At 39.1% G+C, this 18918-nt stretch overlaps 2 protein-coding genes across 4 annotated transcripts in view; both read left to right on the top strand.

The window, feature by feature from the left end:
- LOC133447017 (uncharacterized) overlaps nt 1-7151 on the top strand; it is an 8247-nt gene extending 1096 nt beyond the window's left edge. Inside the window, exons 2-6 of one of the 3 annotated variants that reach the window (XM_061725396.1) lie at nt 219-608; nt 938-1062; nt 3151-3205; nt 4495-4746; nt 4849-7151. In XM_061725396.1, the coding sequence (XP_061581380.1) occupies nt 290-608; nt 938-1062; nt 3151-3205; nt 4495-4746; nt 4849-6098 (2001 nt within the window). In that variant the 5' untranslated portion in view covers nt 219-289 and the 3' untranslated portion in view covers nt 6099-7151. Of the gene's footprint in view, nt 1-218; nt 609-937; nt 1063-3150; nt 3206-3235; nt 4068-4494; nt 4747-4848 lie in introns of those variants that run through there. The other 2 variants (XM_061725397.1, XM_061725398.1) reach the window with 2 other exon arrangements.
- A 3139-nt stretch (nt 7152-10290) lies between these two features.
- LOC133447016 (zinc finger and SCAN domain-containing protein 2-like) lies at nt 10291-17895 on the top strand. Its single transcript, XM_061725395.1, has 4 exons — nt 10291-11164; nt 12901-13013; nt 13168-13285; nt 13956-17895. Exons 1-4 carry the CDS (start codon nt 10927-10929, stop codon nt 14948-14950), a joined length of 1464 nt encoding a protein of 487 aa, XP_061581379.1. The 5' UTR covers nt 10291-10926; the 3' UTR covers nt 14951-17895.
- Nucleotides 17896-18918: the final 1023 nt, after the last annotated feature.

Genomic DNA, 18918 nt, shown 5'->3' with positions numbered 1-18918 from the left:
TCCTCTTTGTTTGCACAAAGCTGGTGAGGATTCTGATTCTTATGTAACTAAAGTGTCAACTTTACTCGCAATGCTAGAATGTAATCCATCTATATGTGCATGGTTTAAATGCAGCTGTACAGTCTCTTCTTGAATGTGAAAAATGTTTCATATGGGAAAGTAAATGACTGGGTTTAAAAAAACTGTTTCAAAAACTGATATTTTATGTCCCTGTTTAGGGTGAAGGGACCGTCACAGTATCTATTCTTCATCCCTGACATCTGAAAACATCTACTTGTCATCTTTGATCATGTCTGACCAACTGATGAGGCAGTTCCAGGTGCAGATGACCACTGCAATGGACTCTGTCTTCAGGACAGCTGTGTTTGAAGCAATTAAGATTTTTGAAAATGTCCTATATGGCTATCAAATGGAGCTAGCACAGAAAGGAGAAGAAGCTGCTCAACTTAAAATCAAACTACAGAGGGCAGAGCTGCAACTCAAAGAGCTGATAGGCCACGGGTCTGAAGATCGCAGGAAAACAGAGAGAAACGAACCTCAGAATGAGACCGTGGCCGTTGTTGATGTTCGTACACAGACTTCTGAAGTTCCAGAGATTGATTTTGAAGGTACATTGATGTTTGTTGTTTATTACATCTCAAATAATATGCTGTTATCACATTTATCATATATTTATTTGTTACTAATAAGAAAGCCGCCACTATATGAAATAGGAAAAAAATCAGACCTCAGAGCACATTCAGGTCTAAATTAACAATGATACTATTAAGACACTTTATTAAGACACATTTTAAAATAAAATGCAGAATTTATATTGTCATTTGGTATTCAATGTGCAAATACAGAATTTGGCAGTGTTGTCATGTAAATCAAGTTAGAACATTTGAATGTTTAATATGTGGAGGTTACTAGTGTTTGTATCTGTGGCTTTCTGCAGTACCAGATGACTGGTGTGCTCCACTGGGGACTGAGGTGGTGATCAAACAGGAGGATGCTGTGTGTCCCAGTGTAAGACTACGTCAGTTTTCCATTCCTATCTGTCACATTCCTGTTGAGCACAAGGTGTGTAGTTGAAGGGGAATCTCTGCTGGTGCATGCCTGTATTGACAGGCTTCTTACTAGTGATGTTGTAATAAGGTAATGACTGTGCCAAGTTTGTCACCAGTGTTATATTTGCCACAACATGGGTTTAGTTTGATTGTTGCTCCAAAGCACAAGAACTCTGCTCCCCATGTCACCTAGAAGGGTACATCGCACTCGCAGGTTAGGTAATTCAAAACATGTGCCCCTGTCAGACTGCTGCTTCATAATTATGACATTAATACATTCAGATTAGTTGGATTAACTGAAACATTCTTGAATACCCTGTAACTGCTTTAGAGCTGTATAATGGTGGAGTTGAGACACAAAGACTATTAGAAAAGAAAAATCTTTATTTTGAGCATGCCCGAAAAGGAGTAGGAGGAAGTAAAAACTTATGAGGTCCTACCCCTTGTTTCTATTTCAATTTTCCTCGCATACAAAATGAAAAAAAAAAAAAAAAAAAAAAAAAAAAAAAAAAAAAAAAATATATATATATATATATATATATATATATATATATATATATAACAGCAAGCTTTACTTTATCAAAAAAATATACATATTATTACATTATAAAAATATTACAGCACTTAATTACAATATTATACGTGAGCATTCTAAATAAATGATATACCAGAGCAATTATAAATTATATATATATATATATATATATACATACATACACACACACATGCACACGCAAACACACATTCCAGAAGCCCTGTTATCAATATTCCTATTCCAAAAATCATGAATTTTGTCTTGCTTATATTTAAAGATAATTTATTTTTGTCAAACCAATATTGCATTTTAATGAATTCAGATGTGACCATTTCCAAAAGCTACTGTAGATTCTCATCTGATGCAAAAAAGTTGGTGTCATCGGCAAATAAAATGGATTTGAGTAATTTTGATACGATATCTTAATTATTAGTTTTGGTAAATGTGATAGGATGGTTGTATATGCTTATTAATACAGGTTTACTGAGATACTATTTTTACACACATACACACATGAAGCAAAACATAAGCTAAAGAAAACTAATGCTCTTGCTAGACTTACTCGGACTTTCTGTGAAGACAGACTTAAGACTACTGGTGACAACTTAAACTTAATATACTTTGGTGGAACCCATTTCCAGTCGACAAAACTGATGTTCAAAACCAGTTACGGTAGTGCTCTCTGCTAACATAGTGAAATATTACACAGCACATTGTCTGACTGCACGCAAAGCTTAGTTTATACATCTTTGTAGAACTGATGACATATCTAGGGGGAATCCTATCTCATAACCTCTGTAGCCTTACATGCACCACCCCAGAAATATATCTATTGGATTGACCTGGAGTGGAACAACTATGATTCATTTGCTTGGTATTTTCTGCTACTACTTCTTTGTTGTGTTTAAGTCAGGTTGAAAAAATCGGAATACTTGTAGACTGAATACTTTATAGCCTGGAAAGGTAGACCTGTACAAAGTATTGCTTAAATTCTTCTATCCCAATGGCTGCAGTCACAGTCATTGTGTGAATTTTCTTTTAAAGTACCATACTGGTGTACCTCACGTTAAAAGGAAAATGGAAAACTACAGCCAATCACTCCCAAGACACACTATTCAAGGGAAATAGTTGTAGTTCCAACATTGAATTTAAAGTATTTTTAAAACCCATTACGAATATATTGGAAACCAAAAAGGATAATTTTGTCATTTTGAAATACAAAAAAACAGGAGATTTACAGATGATGATGAAAACATGAAATTCTTATTAATGTTTCAGACAAATGAAACCAAAATCTGTAGAGTTTCTGGACATGAACTTTAGTGCAGGGGTAATGCACTTTTCATTATTTCCTCTGCAATAGATTTATGATCGGGGATTAGGGGAGTTCTTCAAAAGGAATGCAGTTTAGAGTTACAGAGGTTCTGGAGATCATCAGGAGTGTGTGGCTCTGTGTAATTTGTGCACTAGTCATATGTATGTTGAAGAATAGTACTTGCACATCTGTTGTCCATGCTCTCTTTGCTGTTAAGAAATTAAATAATAATAACAATTTCACTATTTTAGGTGGCTAACAATGACTTCAACCTCAAAAGAAACAGCAGTAGGAGATCCAAAAGAAGTAAGTTTTCTTTGTTCACCAAAATGTGCCTCAGTTGCTTTTTGTGCAAATTAACATTGCTTTTTTGCATTTATGCCAGTAACCCGTTTTAAACCGGTGTATGTCCAGAATCACAAAGGAGGGTCCACCTTATTTGAACAAGTTGCCACAAAAAAGACAAACTGGGGCTTTGCAAAGAAGCCAAACTCGGCCAAAAAAAACACACATCCCGATGTTCATCCATCCTCGTTCTGAAAACTACACTTGTCTGACGGCGTAAAAATCTTACTGATGTAGGGACTATACGTCATTCTACGCACATGTTTCGCAGCTAACGCCTCCCGACTCACCGTCCCTCTCTTCAACTCGCCTTCAGGCACGAGGTGACAAATAACACGCCTTTGCCTATTCTTGTGTTATCAATGCGCTTTAAACACGATTTCATCATGCAGCGATATTAGCGGGATCCAATCTAAAAATGCCTAATCAAAGCTCCAGTTATGTCTACCATTAAATTTATTGTTACCATGGCAACCTGAAGCACAGGCCGATATGCCATTTATCGATTTTGTCACTTGTCCAAATGGGAAGTGTAGTCACTGAAATTTAACTCTTGAGTGTCTGATATGATGCTTTAAACTAAATATTCAAAATATAATGTTAAAACCTCCTGAGACCCCGCGTCCTCATATGAGGACATTTCTGCTGTTCTGCGCCATGATACTTCATTTGTACGAACATTGACCCATTGTCCTCATCCGGGGACCCTGCCTGCAACCTCTATTGGTCTCATAATGAAATTACACTCATTTGGGAAAACACAAGATGGCAGAGATCCCAACGAAAGTCTTCTATGGCAGCTCCCGACAGAAATATGGACAAGGTAAAAATCCTAACCTAATTTTATGATTGAAACGAATATATTTATGCACAATAACATCTATAGCTTCACATGGCATGCTTTTTTGATACATTTGAGTAATGTTAGCAAGCTACAACGTCTGTAAACATGAAGTACTCGTTTGAGGACATCGGGTCTATCTTCACTGCAAAAACGTAAATTCTTTCCAAGAACATTTGTCTTTATTTCTTCTCCAATTTCTTGTCAAAATAAGTCTCATTACACTTAGAATTGTTTATTTCCTATTACAAGGAAATAAAAACTTGCTCCACTGGCAGATTATTCTACTTATTTCTAGTGAAAATTTGCTTTAAACAAATGGAAATTTTCTAAAAACAAGTTACTTTTTGGGGGGTGATTTTACATTTTTGCAGTGTATGTCATAGATTGTGCATTTTTATCATTACAGGGAGAATCTCCCTTTCGAGAGCTGAACAATTGCTGAAGGCAATCGCAGACGGCTCTGAGATTGAGGATTTGTCAGATGGTGAAGACAATGATCCTGCTGTGGCTGAAATCGTTCCATGTGAAGAAACTGGAGAGCAACCTGATGATTCTGAATCAGATTCAGATTATCAACCTGATGCTGCTCACATAAGTGAAGATACTGACAGTGATACGAGTGAGCCACAACATAAACAACCGCATCTTGAGAATGATGGTGAGACATAACCTAATACCCATGTTTTTACTCTGTAGCACTTTATTTGGTTCAAAATGCTGAGTATATTGCAAATAAAATGTATCATATTTTTATTATTAGAACCTGACCAGGATCTGCAAGGACGCAGGGCAGGACCAAGAAAGGGAAATGGAGAGTACTGGAAGTTTGCTCCATTCAACCGTATCTTAGTCCCATTTCAGGGAGCTGATGAACAACAAGACGAGAGAGCAGATTTATGGCCGGTGCAGTACATGGAGCAGTACATTGACATAGAACTGATGAAAGTCCTTGCCGACTGTACAAATTCTATGTCCTTAGCCAAAAGTGGGAGATCTCTCAACACATCGGTTGAAGAGATGTACCGCTTTTTTGGAGCATCCATCTTGATGTCCTGCGTCCCATATCCACAAACCCGCATGTTCTGGTGCAATAGCCTGAGAATCCCTGCCATTAGTGACTCAATGAGACGCGACCGATTCTTCAAGCTGAGGAGCCATCTGAAGGTAGTAATTGATGACGACGTTCCTGAAGACGGGAAAACGGACACATTCTGGAAGGTGAGGCCTTTCATGAATCGCATACTCAAAGGCTGCCACGCTCAGGCTCGACCAGAATCCGTCTCAATAGATGAGCAGACGATACCATTCACTGGAGCCTGTCCATTCCGCCAGCATATGCCGCTAAAGCCAAATTCAGTTGGCATGAAGAACTTTGTCCTGGCATCAGAAGATGGGATCGTTCTGGACTTTGAGGTTTACCAAGGTTCAAAGGCACTGGCTGCACAGGTTCCAGATGCAGAAGGATCGGGTTTGGGAGCCCTGGTCCTCAAACGCCTGACAAAAACAGTGGATCCTGGTACAAAGGTGCACTCCGATAGGGTCTTATCAGACAGAATGATGAGCTACTACAGGATGAGTGTGCGAACAAAGAAGTGGACAATTCGCATGCTTATGCACTTTATGGATCTTGCTCTGGCCAACAGCTGGCTGCTGTATCGCCGAGATCAACAGGAACATGGTACCCCAAGAAAGGCTATCATGACGTTCCTCGAGTTCCGCATGGACGTGGCTCAGGTGTTCCTCAACAAGTGTGATGTCACACATGCAGAAGAAGAGAGTGCATGCTATCCACAACCTGGCCAAAGATCCCGGGTCAATCCAGTCCCCCACATCTCAGTGCGCACAACCTCTGCTGCTCATCTGCCGGAAGTTGCCAATCTGAAGAACCCAATGCGTTGCAGACAAAAAGGCTGCCCTGGGAAATGCCGTGTGCGCTGCAAGACATGCAATGTGTTCCTTTGTTTGCAAAAAGGGCGCAACTGCTATGAAGCCTTTCACAGAGGCCAGTAGGTTCATAAACTTTGCACTTTTGTTTTTTGTTTTGTTTGTTGACAGTATAAAATAAACTTTTGTACTTTAATAATTAATGGTGTCTTCATTGTGTAATACAGAAAGAAACACAGGTGTAAATGATAACATTGATTGAATGGTCTTTATTGTCATACAGTAAAGGCTGAATTATGGTTCTGCGTCAAATCGACGCCGTCACCGTGACGCCGTCGTGAACCCTTCGGACTTCTCCGTCACACCATTTCGCCGCAGTGCAGTACCCCCCGCGACTGCTAGTTCGCGATCTTTTCCTGAATGGTTTATCCGACCTTTCCGGTCACAGTGAATCAAAGAGATAAGGACAACTATTGCGCAAAAAAACAAAACAAAAAAAAATCACACATACACGAAGAAAAGAGCGCTGAAAGTTCACGACGGCTTCAAACCGGAAACCGGAAATGTGTTGCTACCAAGCGAACCAATCACAGCCCTCTCGTCTGCGTTTGGTCTGCGTCGCCTCGACGCGTAGTTACAATTTTTGGGACGCGTGACGGCGTGTGGTCTGCGTCGACGCGTACCGTACGGCGTAGGCCCGGCGTCGTTTTGACGCAGAACCATAACTCAGCCTTAAGACAGACCCAATGTCCTCATATGAGGACATTGGTTTTTAAGATAACTACTTATTGTAGAAAGCTAAAATTTCATTTTTATGCTATTTGGGTTTCCCTGATCCCAAATAGCAAGGAAAAAATGTATATGCAAAGATGGTCCTCATGTGAGGACATTGGATTTGATATAGTTCAAGAGCACATAGAAAGCTAAAATTTAATTTAAACTAAAATTAAGTCCTACTGATCCCAAGTTGTAAGGAGACATAAAAAATGCACATCAAACAAAAGCCCGGGTCTCAAGAGGTTAAATAAAAGGTCATATTTTGGAGCACTCATGGTGAAACAATTGAGTTATCCCTCAAGACTAAGATTATTTGTTTTTGATTAAGTTTTGTGGATGTAATCCACACCCTGCCCTGCTGTACATTAGTCATGTGAGTTTGTAGCAGGATTGATCAGTTTATTATTATGATACACGTTTTATTTATAACTGTATTTTTTTTTTATTTCTCCCTTACAGTTTCCAATTTAAATAAGAAGTCAAAACACTTCCAGGACAGACAATTGCCAGTCTTTGGCCAAGGAAATCAACATCCACGAGTGAGAAATGGTGTGAAAGTATTGCTCCATGGAGGTCAATATCCACACAATATAAGTGATGTGAAAATATTGCTGCGAGACCTCAAACAAGAATATCCTGACCTGATAGGCTTAGAACGACATGGAAGAAGAAAGGGGAGGAATAACAGAGCAGGAAAAGAGCATGACAGTGCAGCAAAGGTCGTAAAAGAGCAGAGAAAAAGTACAGAAACCAATGGCAGTTCTGCCGAACCAGAGATAATGGAAAATCTCCACAAGGAGAAGTACTTCTGTAAGTATTGCCACAGGGAGTTTGAAAGAAAATTGAGCCGAGATATGCACACTCTTTACCACAATAGGTGTCGAGGCTGCAAAAGACGCTTCCACCTCAAAGCTGATCTCAAACATCATAAAGAATCTTGCAGAAAACATCATAAATTGTTGGCAAAAGAAAGGGCTAAATCTCGTTCTAACGCACCCCTCCTCAAAAAGAAAAAAGTGACTCCCATGACTGTGGGGGCACGTGCCTCTGTCAATAACCATGATGGACCTTCCATCAAGCTCTCAAGCGCACATCACAATGTTGATTTGTCTAAGCTCAGAAAGCGCACAGGGACATATGAAACTGTAGAACAATATTATTGCATCATGTGTCCAAAGAAGTATAGTTCTCGTGGTGCACTCAAGTTTCACATTGGAAAAATACACACAAACCCCACGAACACTGCTGATAAAAATGGAGACCTTGGATGGACTGAGCCCTTGGAAGACATCGAAGATAACCAAAAGGATGTGACATCGCCCACCAAACCAAGCTTAAAGAACAGATCTGAGATTCCTTGAGTCTCTTAGTCACCTCTTTTATTGAATTGACATTGTGCTGTAAAAGCTTCATGAGAAGAAGGTGGGAGTCCAGCATCTGATAATCTAACATTGAGAAGAAAACTCCTTTCTGTTCCTTATAACCTGGCCAGTCACACTCCATCCTGAAAATGTTTTCGTGTGAAGTGGATCAGGTACCTCTCCCATTTATAGCTGTTTTTTACTGATGCAAAATGTACCGAACCAATCACAACAGGGAGGGGGCGGGCACTATGTCGTGAGTCATAGAAGAGTGCGCAACAACCACAATTCAAAACAACCTGTTTTAACCTCCTGGATTTATACGTTTGTTCCCAGAAAAAACCAGCAGACTTTGATGATGGTGTGTTTCTTATTTAGCCAATACCTGAAAAATAGGTTCAGTTGATGTCATTGGTGCAAAAGTTACATAAATCCATTATTGGTTTCTGATTGCAGTTCTGTCTGCAGTAAATACGGGAAGAACCACTCACTATTGGTTCTGAAAACTAAGTAAAAAAAGTATTAGCGCTTGTTTTTGATAAACGGCACATCATCAAAGTATTGGACCCTGGCTGGGAGTTGTATTTAGTGTACATATTTGCCTACTGTTTACCTTAATTTTAATAGTTTATTTTTCTGTGCTACAAGTTATTTGCCAAATTTTATCACATCATTACAGATTAAGTTGTTGGTTTTTTGGTTTGGATGTAAAGTCAGATCTTTTTTGTTTTGAAGTCAGATCTTTTAACCTAGTGCTGTAATGTAAACTGTATTTGATGGTTTTCATCTTACTTGATTGAATCTGTCATTTTCACCCTAAAGGAAAATGACAAAAAATGTAATTGTTCTAACTTTGCATATTATTAGCTATATGCTTTTTTTCTCTTCTTAGTGCATGAGTTCTTTTTTTGTTTTTTAACTGAGCTCACTGCACTGCAGAAATTCCAGTTACATCATTTGACACGGAATTGTTATCTGAATGTTACGTTCCCATTTATCTTCTGCCTGTGTTTTGGGGTTTTCTTTTTCATTCAATTTCCCTTTTTAAAATTGAATTGAATTCTAAATTGAGTAACATTTAACTTTTTTTTTTTTTTTTTAAATCAGTTTTTATTAAAGTGTTGTTGTGTGACCATTATCCCCAAAGTGCGTGTGCTGGCAGATAAAACCATTGTTACCATTAAATAAATTCATATTTTACACTTTGTCTTGCACATTTAAATAATCACTTTCAATTATAATTTAGTAGTAAATTAGTAGTCATATTAGTAATTGAAAAATACTAAAATATTAGTAATAGAAACGGTATACCATTTGTTCTATTTAAAATGACAATCAAAATAAAAAATGTGACGGCTAACTTTCTATGTCTTAAAATCAGATACCAGAAAATGAAAAAGGAATGTAATTTGTACTTTCAAATTTAGGCTCACTTCAAAAATGCTGAATTTAAACACTGGCTACAGAGGTGAATTTGATTTTAATATTTAACTGGTCGGGTGCACGTGACCCAGAAGTTACAATGTAATACATAACCTTCATTTTCTCATGCAGAACATTTTCTGGGTCACAAAAGCCAACCAATTAAATATCAAAATCTTATTTGATTAGTTTTTCCATTTTGTTTTGTTTTTTTATCTGAGCCGGAAATGTAACAAGCTGTTTTTAATTTTCGTTATCTAATTGAAAGACAGATTAAGTAACCTGTAACTTATTTGTTGTTGGATTTTACAATTGTCATTTTAAATTAAAACGTATAGGCCTAGTACATGGTTTTAATCCGGTTATTAGTGCTCCTACAAATAATAGTACATTTTAATTGTATGTCTAATCAATCGGGTTACAAGTTGGTTTCTTCTGTGTCTGCTGGTCCTACTTCTTGGAAATCAAAATCAAATCCAGAGAAACCAGAGTAATTATTTTTAGTAAAGAGGAACAGAATCGGGGTGAATTGCCAGGCTAGATTTAAGAGGGAATACTCTTGATGCAGAGCACCTCACAAAAAGACATCTCAGGTAACACATGAGCTATTATTTCAGTTTTTGGTAACGGTTTCAAAGATAAATAAGAAAAATTAAGGGGTCACTTTATAATTTTTAGATTTTTGTCAACTGAAAATAGAAATTAATTATGATTATTGATGATCATATTCTACATTATGAGCTTTAAACAGTTTCGTCAGCACCCATGGCCAGCAGCGTTGAGTTCTCGCGAGACTTGCTCACGTTACTACATCACAGGTGCCAACCTGCTAACAGGACAACCAAATGGATTTAATTTTTTGAGAAAATGTTTCATTTATCTCATGTTGGCCAGTGAAAAGACGTGGTTGCCGACTGGTGTGACTACCAAACAGTGAGTTTCTTACTGTTGCATGTACACAATTGGCGTTAGTGTTAGCCTGGAGGGGCTAATACAGCTCCGTATCAGCCCATCTGTGTACTTTTCTCACACGGATCATGTTTATTTATCAACGTTTTACTTCTGAACAGTGATTGAGTTACACCGTGAGCTGGATTTATTAAAGCTACATCGACTTTCTTCTGTGCTTATAATTATAGCAGTAACATTTGCTAAGGAGATAACAGGTTATCATTACGCTGGGATGTGAAGAGGGGTTTAAATCCCACAATAATGTATTGATAAAATAAGCACATGGCGTAAAAAAGCGATGGGCCATGGCAATGTTTCGTGGCAGTATTTAGATGTCAGAGTGAGGGAGTCCTTCTGCTGCCTTTTCGGGCCAGCTAGTTAAAAATACAGCTGTGTCAGTCAATTTCAGATAAACAAAAAAGGGGTAATTTAAACAAAGAAACATGGAGCCTGTGAGGAGTGTTTTCCACGCTCAGCTGGCCAGCGTCATGGACTCACTGCTGGCTGCAGCTGTGTGCGAGATCGCCAAGATCTTTGAGAGCTGCCTGTGCGAGCAGCAGGCAGAGCTGGCGCAGAAGAGCAGGGAGATGAGCATCCTCCGGGGGAGGCTGGAGACGGAGAGGAGGCAGAGAGCCGAGGGGGATTCAGCAGATGGAGAGGGCAGCCCCACCACAGGATCAGGTATGTCAGCTGACCAGGGGTTTATTTGTTTATTTAAAAAGGATCCCCATTAGTCTTCTCAATGGGAAGACTATTCTTCCTGGGGTCCACACATAGACATACAAAAGATGACAATAATACAACTCAAAAAGGGTGAAAAACATTCACTAGAATTCCTGAAGTAATAAATTGAAACAAAAATAAAAGATTAAATAACCAACCATCCACATCTTAGGTAACAATATTTGCTACTATCACCAGATCTGTATCCACTTTTGAGCAAAATAGTTTGCAACGACTTTATAATTTATAATATACCCATACCTCTATTTATAGTAGTATAAATATACTACATATCATAATATACTCATACATTATAATATACTCATACTTCTGTACTATATATACACACATAGCCTACAGTGATTTAGAATATATTTACGATTAAATTTATAATATACTTACAATTTGCACAATAATCACAATATATACCTATGACCGATCATGACTTCCTTCTGAACCACAGCTGCTTCAGTCTCCTTTTAAAACCTGACACCTTGTTTATTGCAACTATACATGGGGGGAGATGGTTCCAGTGTGCGACTGCTCTATACATTACTGTTTTTTTCAATGCATTGGTTCTGGGCATAAGCAGAGAAAAGTGATTAGCTAGGGCCATTCTGGTATCATAGCTGTGTCTATTATTTGTTGGTAGAAGTTGCATAAACAAGAAGCCAGGTTTGCGTAATATACTGATATTCTTCAAAAACATAATAAGGCTGTATGCTAGTCGATCCTCCACTATCATCCAAGACAGCTCAGCATGCATACTCTCAACATTGCTTCGGATAGAGCAGCGGAGAGCCAGGCGTGCGGGGTGCAGATCTGATGTCAGGATTGGGGGGGACACCAACGGGATTTTAATTTTAATTTAATTTTTTTTTTTAATTTTTAATTTTTTGCCAATATGCAAATCATACCATGCCATAAATTGGTAAAGGCTCGCCAAAAAATACTGCACAGGGAGTCGTTTATTGTGCTTACCTTTCTTGTTTATTTGTCCTAAACAGCCAACAGTGTGTGTCACTGCTTACTTAACTGTTATATTCGTAAATCATAATTTTAAGGGTTTTGGGCATGTAGTGTCTACTCATCTCAAATTCTTCTCACCATCTTCCTTTTAACCTATGGGACTACTTTATGTACGATCAATTGATATATGAATGAAATATGGAGCCCTAAACATGTACACAACATCGCCGTAATCAAGAACAGGCAGAAAAGTAGCTGATATCAGAAACGTATGTGTATGGGCTGCTCACTAAGGTAGAAGATTCAATACTAATCGTAGCTTAAAGATTCTTCAGCATTTTTGTTGATTTGTCCTTGAAATATTAAAGTATTGATTTGGCGTCCCTAACTTATTTGACACAAGATTGCTACTGGTGGAGATGGAGCTCAGTACTTTACTGTTCTGTATTCAGAATCTTAGAAAATGTTACATTTCACAGTTGTATTCATGTATTTATATTTAAAAGGAGACCATCTGAGAAGGCAAAAAATCTAAACATGGCTAAGCTGTAAATAACTTAAAAATATCCGAGATGTTCCCCCAAACTACACAGCTTCTTTAAAAACATCAGAAGCCAAAACATGCTTTAACGCACCAATCTTACTTTGCATGAATCTATTCTGATTGTTAATAGTAAATGATCAACTCCAGATATTGCAAACTTGCTGAAACTTTTCTCACACAGGTCTGAATGTGGGAAATGATGCATCTTGTCATGCAGACTCAGTGGAAGGACCCAGTCCCAGTAAGCTGAAAGAGGAGGTCGTGGGTCTAGACAGAGTTTCCATAAAACACGAGGTCAGATCCTGTCCTGCTCCTTGAGGGATGGAGATTAACTAATAATTTAAAGCAATTAAACCTTCATTAGTGTTTGAACAGCCACTACAAAGATACACATGGGTTACTCCTTGCTGCTTAAATCTTACCCACTTGTTTGACCTTTTCTTAACAGTGTGCTACATCACAGTCTGCAGCTGGATCTGCAACAGCCCAAGCTCCAGAGGGAGGACTTGCTGCTGAGGATCAGAGGAGAATTGACGGCCTGCCTGCTACACAAACCAAGAACAAACGTGAGTCACTTCTCTCAACATTGACTGTCAAGCCTGTTCATTGAAGGCAGGAGAAAAACACTGGAGTTAGTATAAGAACATAAGAGTATTTTTGTACTGTAGATCAGTGGTTCCCAAACTTTCTGTGCCCAAGGCACACCAAAGGACAAATAAAAATTTCAAGGCACACCTATTGTGCCTTATAACACGTGTTATCACTAATATCATCTGTTTATCTGTTAAGTTTATTATTTACTAATGCCAAATAAGATATGACAAAGACAACTATTCTACTCATGAAATATTTATTAACAAAATACTTCACAAAAATATTTAAACTTTATCAAATTGGGCTTCATCAAACACCCATTTCAACCACCTGCGCAACTGCGCGAACAGCGAAATGTGGGATCCTCTTTGAGGATTTTTTAAAATAGTTTTTAGATAAAGAGTTTGCCTCTGTATTATGGAATGAGTGCATTCAAAGTAGTATATAGTAAATTTAAATAATTATTTTTGTCTAGTTGTATACTATATTGGAGTAGGCTATGGTTGTCACAAAATCCCACGGCACACTTGGACTTGCCTCAAGGCACACCAGTGTGCCGCGGCACACAGTTTGGGAACCACTGCTGTAGATGATGAGACAAATAGATCATTAATTCTTGTTTTGCTTTCAATTTTTCCACAGCATCTAACTGGAATCAGAGTAGTCGCAGTACAGACCTTAGTGCTCCACAGGATCAAGCTTCTGCTCCTTTTCTCTCCATCTCTGAAAGTGGACAATGCTCCCCTAGATCTGATCCCAGCCTACCTCAATCAGGAGACTGGTTGTCAGGGCTGGACACCACGCGTGGTGGTGTTTTGGCTCTTGAGAACCTGCAGGCAGATGGCAGTAGCTGCTCTGCTCCAGCTAGCAGTGGCACCAGCTCAGACCCATCCTGCTTCCGAGCTGCTTTTGCATCAGACGAGGCCAGCGACGAAGATAACGAAAGCTCTTTTCCGTTCTTGGACCAGGAGCATGAGAACCAAAACTCCAATCAGAACTCAGCGCAGGGTCGAGCAGTAGGCCGGAGTGGAATTCAGGATGATCCTCCTCAAGCCCCCTCCGGTGAATTGGCATGGCGAACCAGAGGAGATGGGGATGGGAGGAGCCCCATTAATCGCACACGGCGAGTCACAAATTTTGGTGACAGAGACCTTCTGCGACCACAATCAAATTCCCCATTGATCACGTTACGACACACTAACACTCTTGGCCACCCTACAGCTTCGGGTGGAGGTAATGGACGGCCTTACACCTGTCCATACTGTACAAGATGCTTTGCCTACCCCTCACATCAGCGCAGACACCTGTTACGCCACACAGGAGTCAGACTTCATCCCTGTCAGTTTTGTGACAAAAGCTTTCTCACTCCATCTGAGCTCACTGTGCACACTCGCACACATACAGGGGAGCGGCCTTTTGCTTGTGCTCAGTGTGGTAAGCGTTTTGCTCGCAGTGGCAACTTAAGAGCACACCAGCGGGACGTTCATATGGGAAAGAGACCCTTTGCTTGTACAGAATGTGGAAAAAGATTTGCCCACAAGGGGAACCTGAGGGTGCACAATCACAGAGTCCATCAGGGAGATCCCTACTTCATAGAGGACCAGCCGGAGCCTGACATGGGTGCAAATACCCCTTAAAAATCTTTAAATGTTCCTAAATTAGGTTCTGGGGAAACTAAAACTTTTTAATAATCAGTCTGTGCTTTCCAATGAGATGCAAGGCAACTGCACTCTATTTACATAAGATAAATCATTTGTTTCAATGAATATACATTTGTCTTGATTGTATTTATTTGTTCTGATCCCACATCAAAATGACAGATTACAGAAAATACTATTTTTCCCCTTACACCTTTAATGTAAATAATTGGTTGTAATTTATGAATGACCAGTAGCATTTTCACTGTTCTTATAAAGAGTATAAGATTCAATTTCAATTCAATTTTATTTATATAGTGTCTAATACAACAAAAGTTGTCTCTAGGGGCTTTCCAGAGACCCAGAACATGAACCTGAGCAGTTATTACATAAACAATGGCAGGTAAAAACTCACCTAGTGGGAGGAAAAACCTTAAGCCAAACAGTGACAAGAAAAAAACTCCCCTGTAAGAGGGAAGAAACCTCAAACAGGACCTGGCTCATAAGGGGACCGTCCTGCTGAAGGCCAGCTGGGCAGAGCAAACAGATAGAGAATGAAGAACAGAGAACAGAGAGACACAGACACAATGGCTAACTGGTGCTCTACAGGGATGACTATATAAACAGATGTAGCAGACATCTACACAGAAGGTGGAAGCAGCAGGGGGATGATCAGAGGGGGGGGACTGCAGGTCAGCATGCAGCTCCTGAAGCTCCAACCTACAAAAGTGCAGAAGAGAAAAGGGGGGGCAGACCAGCACAACAAACTATGAGAACAATGATGGTTATGAAATACTTATAATTAATAAATGAGAAAGGAAGAGGAGAGAAGGAAGGGTGATGGTCCCCGCCCAGTGCATCATGTTGGTGCCCCCCTGCAGCATAGGCCTGTAGCAGCATATCTACAACGAAGCTATGTTTGAGGCAAACTATTATAGTATTCTTCTATAGCTGCAGCTGTATACTGGCCCTACCACACTACAGTTTACACTAACTATAAGCTTTACTAAACAGAAATGTTTTAAGTTTGGTTTTAAAGGTGGAGATGGTGTCAGCCTCCTTAACCCAGATTGGAAGTTGGTTCCATAGTAAGGTTCCTGTTAGCAGAACGCCCGCCCTCCAAATCTACATTTGGATACTCTAGGAACTACGAGTAAACCTGCACTCTGAGAACGGAGAGCTCTGCCAGGAACATAAGGCACTATCAGGTCTTGCAAATATCGCGCAGCTAAGCCGTTTTGGGCTTTATACGCAAGTAATACAATTTTGAATTGGAATCTGAATTTTACGGGTAGCCAATGGAGCGACGCTAACACTGGAGAGACGTCTCTTGTTGATTCCTGTCAGTACTCGCGCTGCTGCATTTTGGATCAGATGGAGCCTATTCAGACAATTACTTTGACATCCTGCTAATAATACATTACAGTAATCTAGTCTAGAAGATACAAATGCATGAATTCGCTTTTCCGTATCACTCTGCGAGAGGATGTTCCTAATCTTTGCGATATTATGGAGATGGAAAAATGCTATTTTACAAACCTGATTGACATATGGTTTAAACGACAAATCCTGATCGAAAACAACACCAAGGTTTCTCACAGTTGCACTGGAAGCCATCGCAACACCATCTAATCCCTTCCTAAGATGCTTTGGACCAAAAATAATTACCTCTGTTTTATAGGAATTTAGAAGCAAAAAAGGTCCGCACATCCAGTCCTTGATGTCCCTAAGAAATGCCTGAAGTTTAACTAATGGTTCTTTTTCATCTGGCTTCATAGACAAATAGAGCTGCGTATCATCAGCATAATAATGAAAAGTGTATGCCGTGATTCTGGATTATACTTCCCAAGGGCTGCATGTATAAACTGAACAAGATTGGCTCTAGCACTGAACCCTGCGAGACACCGTAGCCGCGTTGCAGACTCTCGTCTGTTCTGAAGAAACCTCATGTACATGAACAAACTGGAACCTGTCAGATAGATATGATTTAAACCAACGTAGAGCTGTCCCTTTAATCCCAACAACATGCTCTAACCTATGCAGTAAGATACCATGATCTACAGTCTTTAGGGGCTTTCCAGAGACCCAGAACATGAACCTGAGCAGTTATCAAAAAGCAGCAGTGTCAAAAGCAGCACTGAAGTCCAGTAAAACCAGTATGGACACTACTCCCTTATCTGAAGCCATAAGAAGGTCATTCGTGACTCGAATCAGTGCTCTTTCTGTGCTATGATGCACTCTGAACCCTGACTGAAAAACTTCAAATAGATCATTTCTATACAAATGGTCACATAACTGGCTTGCAATGACCTTTTCCAGAATTTTAGATACAAATGGAAAGTTGGGAATTGGTCTATAATTAGCTAAAATGTCTGGGTCAAGAGAAGGTTTTTAAGTAAAGGTTTAATTACTGCAACTTTGAAAGGTCTCTGTCTTACAATCGTGTCCTTTCCTTGTCAATAAAAACAACAATAGCAACTACTAATTCAAGATCAGGTTGACATCAGACTTAGACATGGTATGCAGCAGCTTAAAACATCCCCAAAGTAGTGCTTATGTTTTTCCTGGCAAACAAACAAAACAACTTTATCTTCACTGTGCTGTGAAATTAAAATTTGTGTTGTTTTTTTTAGTGATTGTCAGCAATACTGTTTAAAATACCCTGTTTTCTATCCTATTTTGTGAAATTAAAAAATGTTGATTGAACATTGTTGCATTGCTTTTAATCAGACACCAGGGGGCATCATCAACACAGAAAAGGTTTGCAAAAATGTCAGAGACAAGTTTAGATTTCAGATACAAGACCATCTTACCGTGTTTTACCGTTGAGAGATACCTGATATTTTTGTGATAATTGCTGCCTCTGTGCCATCACCTGTTCTCTCATGAATGACTTGAAAACATGTGCTTATCAAGGTTAAAGAAGTGACTCATGGCTTCCTGTTTCCCCCTGCACTTTCAGTCTTGCTGTTTTTAGTTTTTACACACTTAAACCAGTTTCATCTCTTTAAAGTAATCACATTTATTTATGAGGGTATCCTTCAGCCGGTCAATCATGTTCAGTAGTAATCGAGAACTCTGGACGAGTTACCGTTATTCTACTGCAGCCTGGAATGGAAACTAATATATTTTTCTTTAAGATCATAAAATACCTTCTCAGGTTGTCTTAATAACTTTTGATAACTATCTAAAAATGCCTAGAGCATGTACAGTAGGTTGTGCGGAGGTTGATGGGATGTTTGTCCCCGTGTCTCCCTCTCTTTTACACTCCACTGCTGAGCGAGGTCTGGCCAGGCTCTGTGTGTATTCCCCAGGCTGCTGAGCCCACAGTTTGCACATAGATTATATTCAGTGATCCACCCTCCCCCTTAAAGGTCACCTGTGTGTGTGTGTATGTGTGTCCTCTCTGTCCCTCTGTGTTTTGTTTTCATTTATAAAAACTGAAGATCTATTAGAGAATGCAACAAAATTTAGGTCTGGACTGACTCTAATACAGGACATAAGCACAAATAAAAAAACAAAAAATTATGTCTTGCTCAAAACGTTTACATGTATTTATCTGTGATTTAGATCATGGTTGTGAATGTATGTGTGTGTGGTTGTTATTAATGTGAGAGGATTGAATCCCCACTGAGTGAAGCAGCAGGTTCTTACAAATCTGTAAGTGCAAACACTGTTTAAAGGGCTGTATTTATATACAATTGTATAAGAATAAGAACACAAACCTATAGATGAATTTAGGTATTTAAAAAGGTGTGCGTGTGTGTTTAGAGGTCACACAGGCTGTTTAGTGTTTTCAGTTTATTTATTTCAATGTAATCTCCTTTCTGCTCAAATCAGCTTTGCTATACGTGAAAAGGGCAACACACTTTTTTTTTTTTAACAGAACGGAAAGACAATGAGGACTGTAAAGTAAAATGTTTGGATAAGGGTGACTTATATGTATAGATATATCTTATGAGCAGAAA

This window comes from Cololabis saira, chromosome 7 (assembly GCF_033807715.1).
Source record: "Cololabis saira isolate AMF1-May2022 chromosome 7, fColSai1.1, whole genome shotgun sequence".
Lineage (NCBI taxonomy): Eukaryota > Metazoa > Chordata > Actinopteri > Beloniformes > Belonidae > Cololabis > Cololabis saira.
This window is presented reverse-complemented; position numbering and strand designations above follow the sequence as displayed.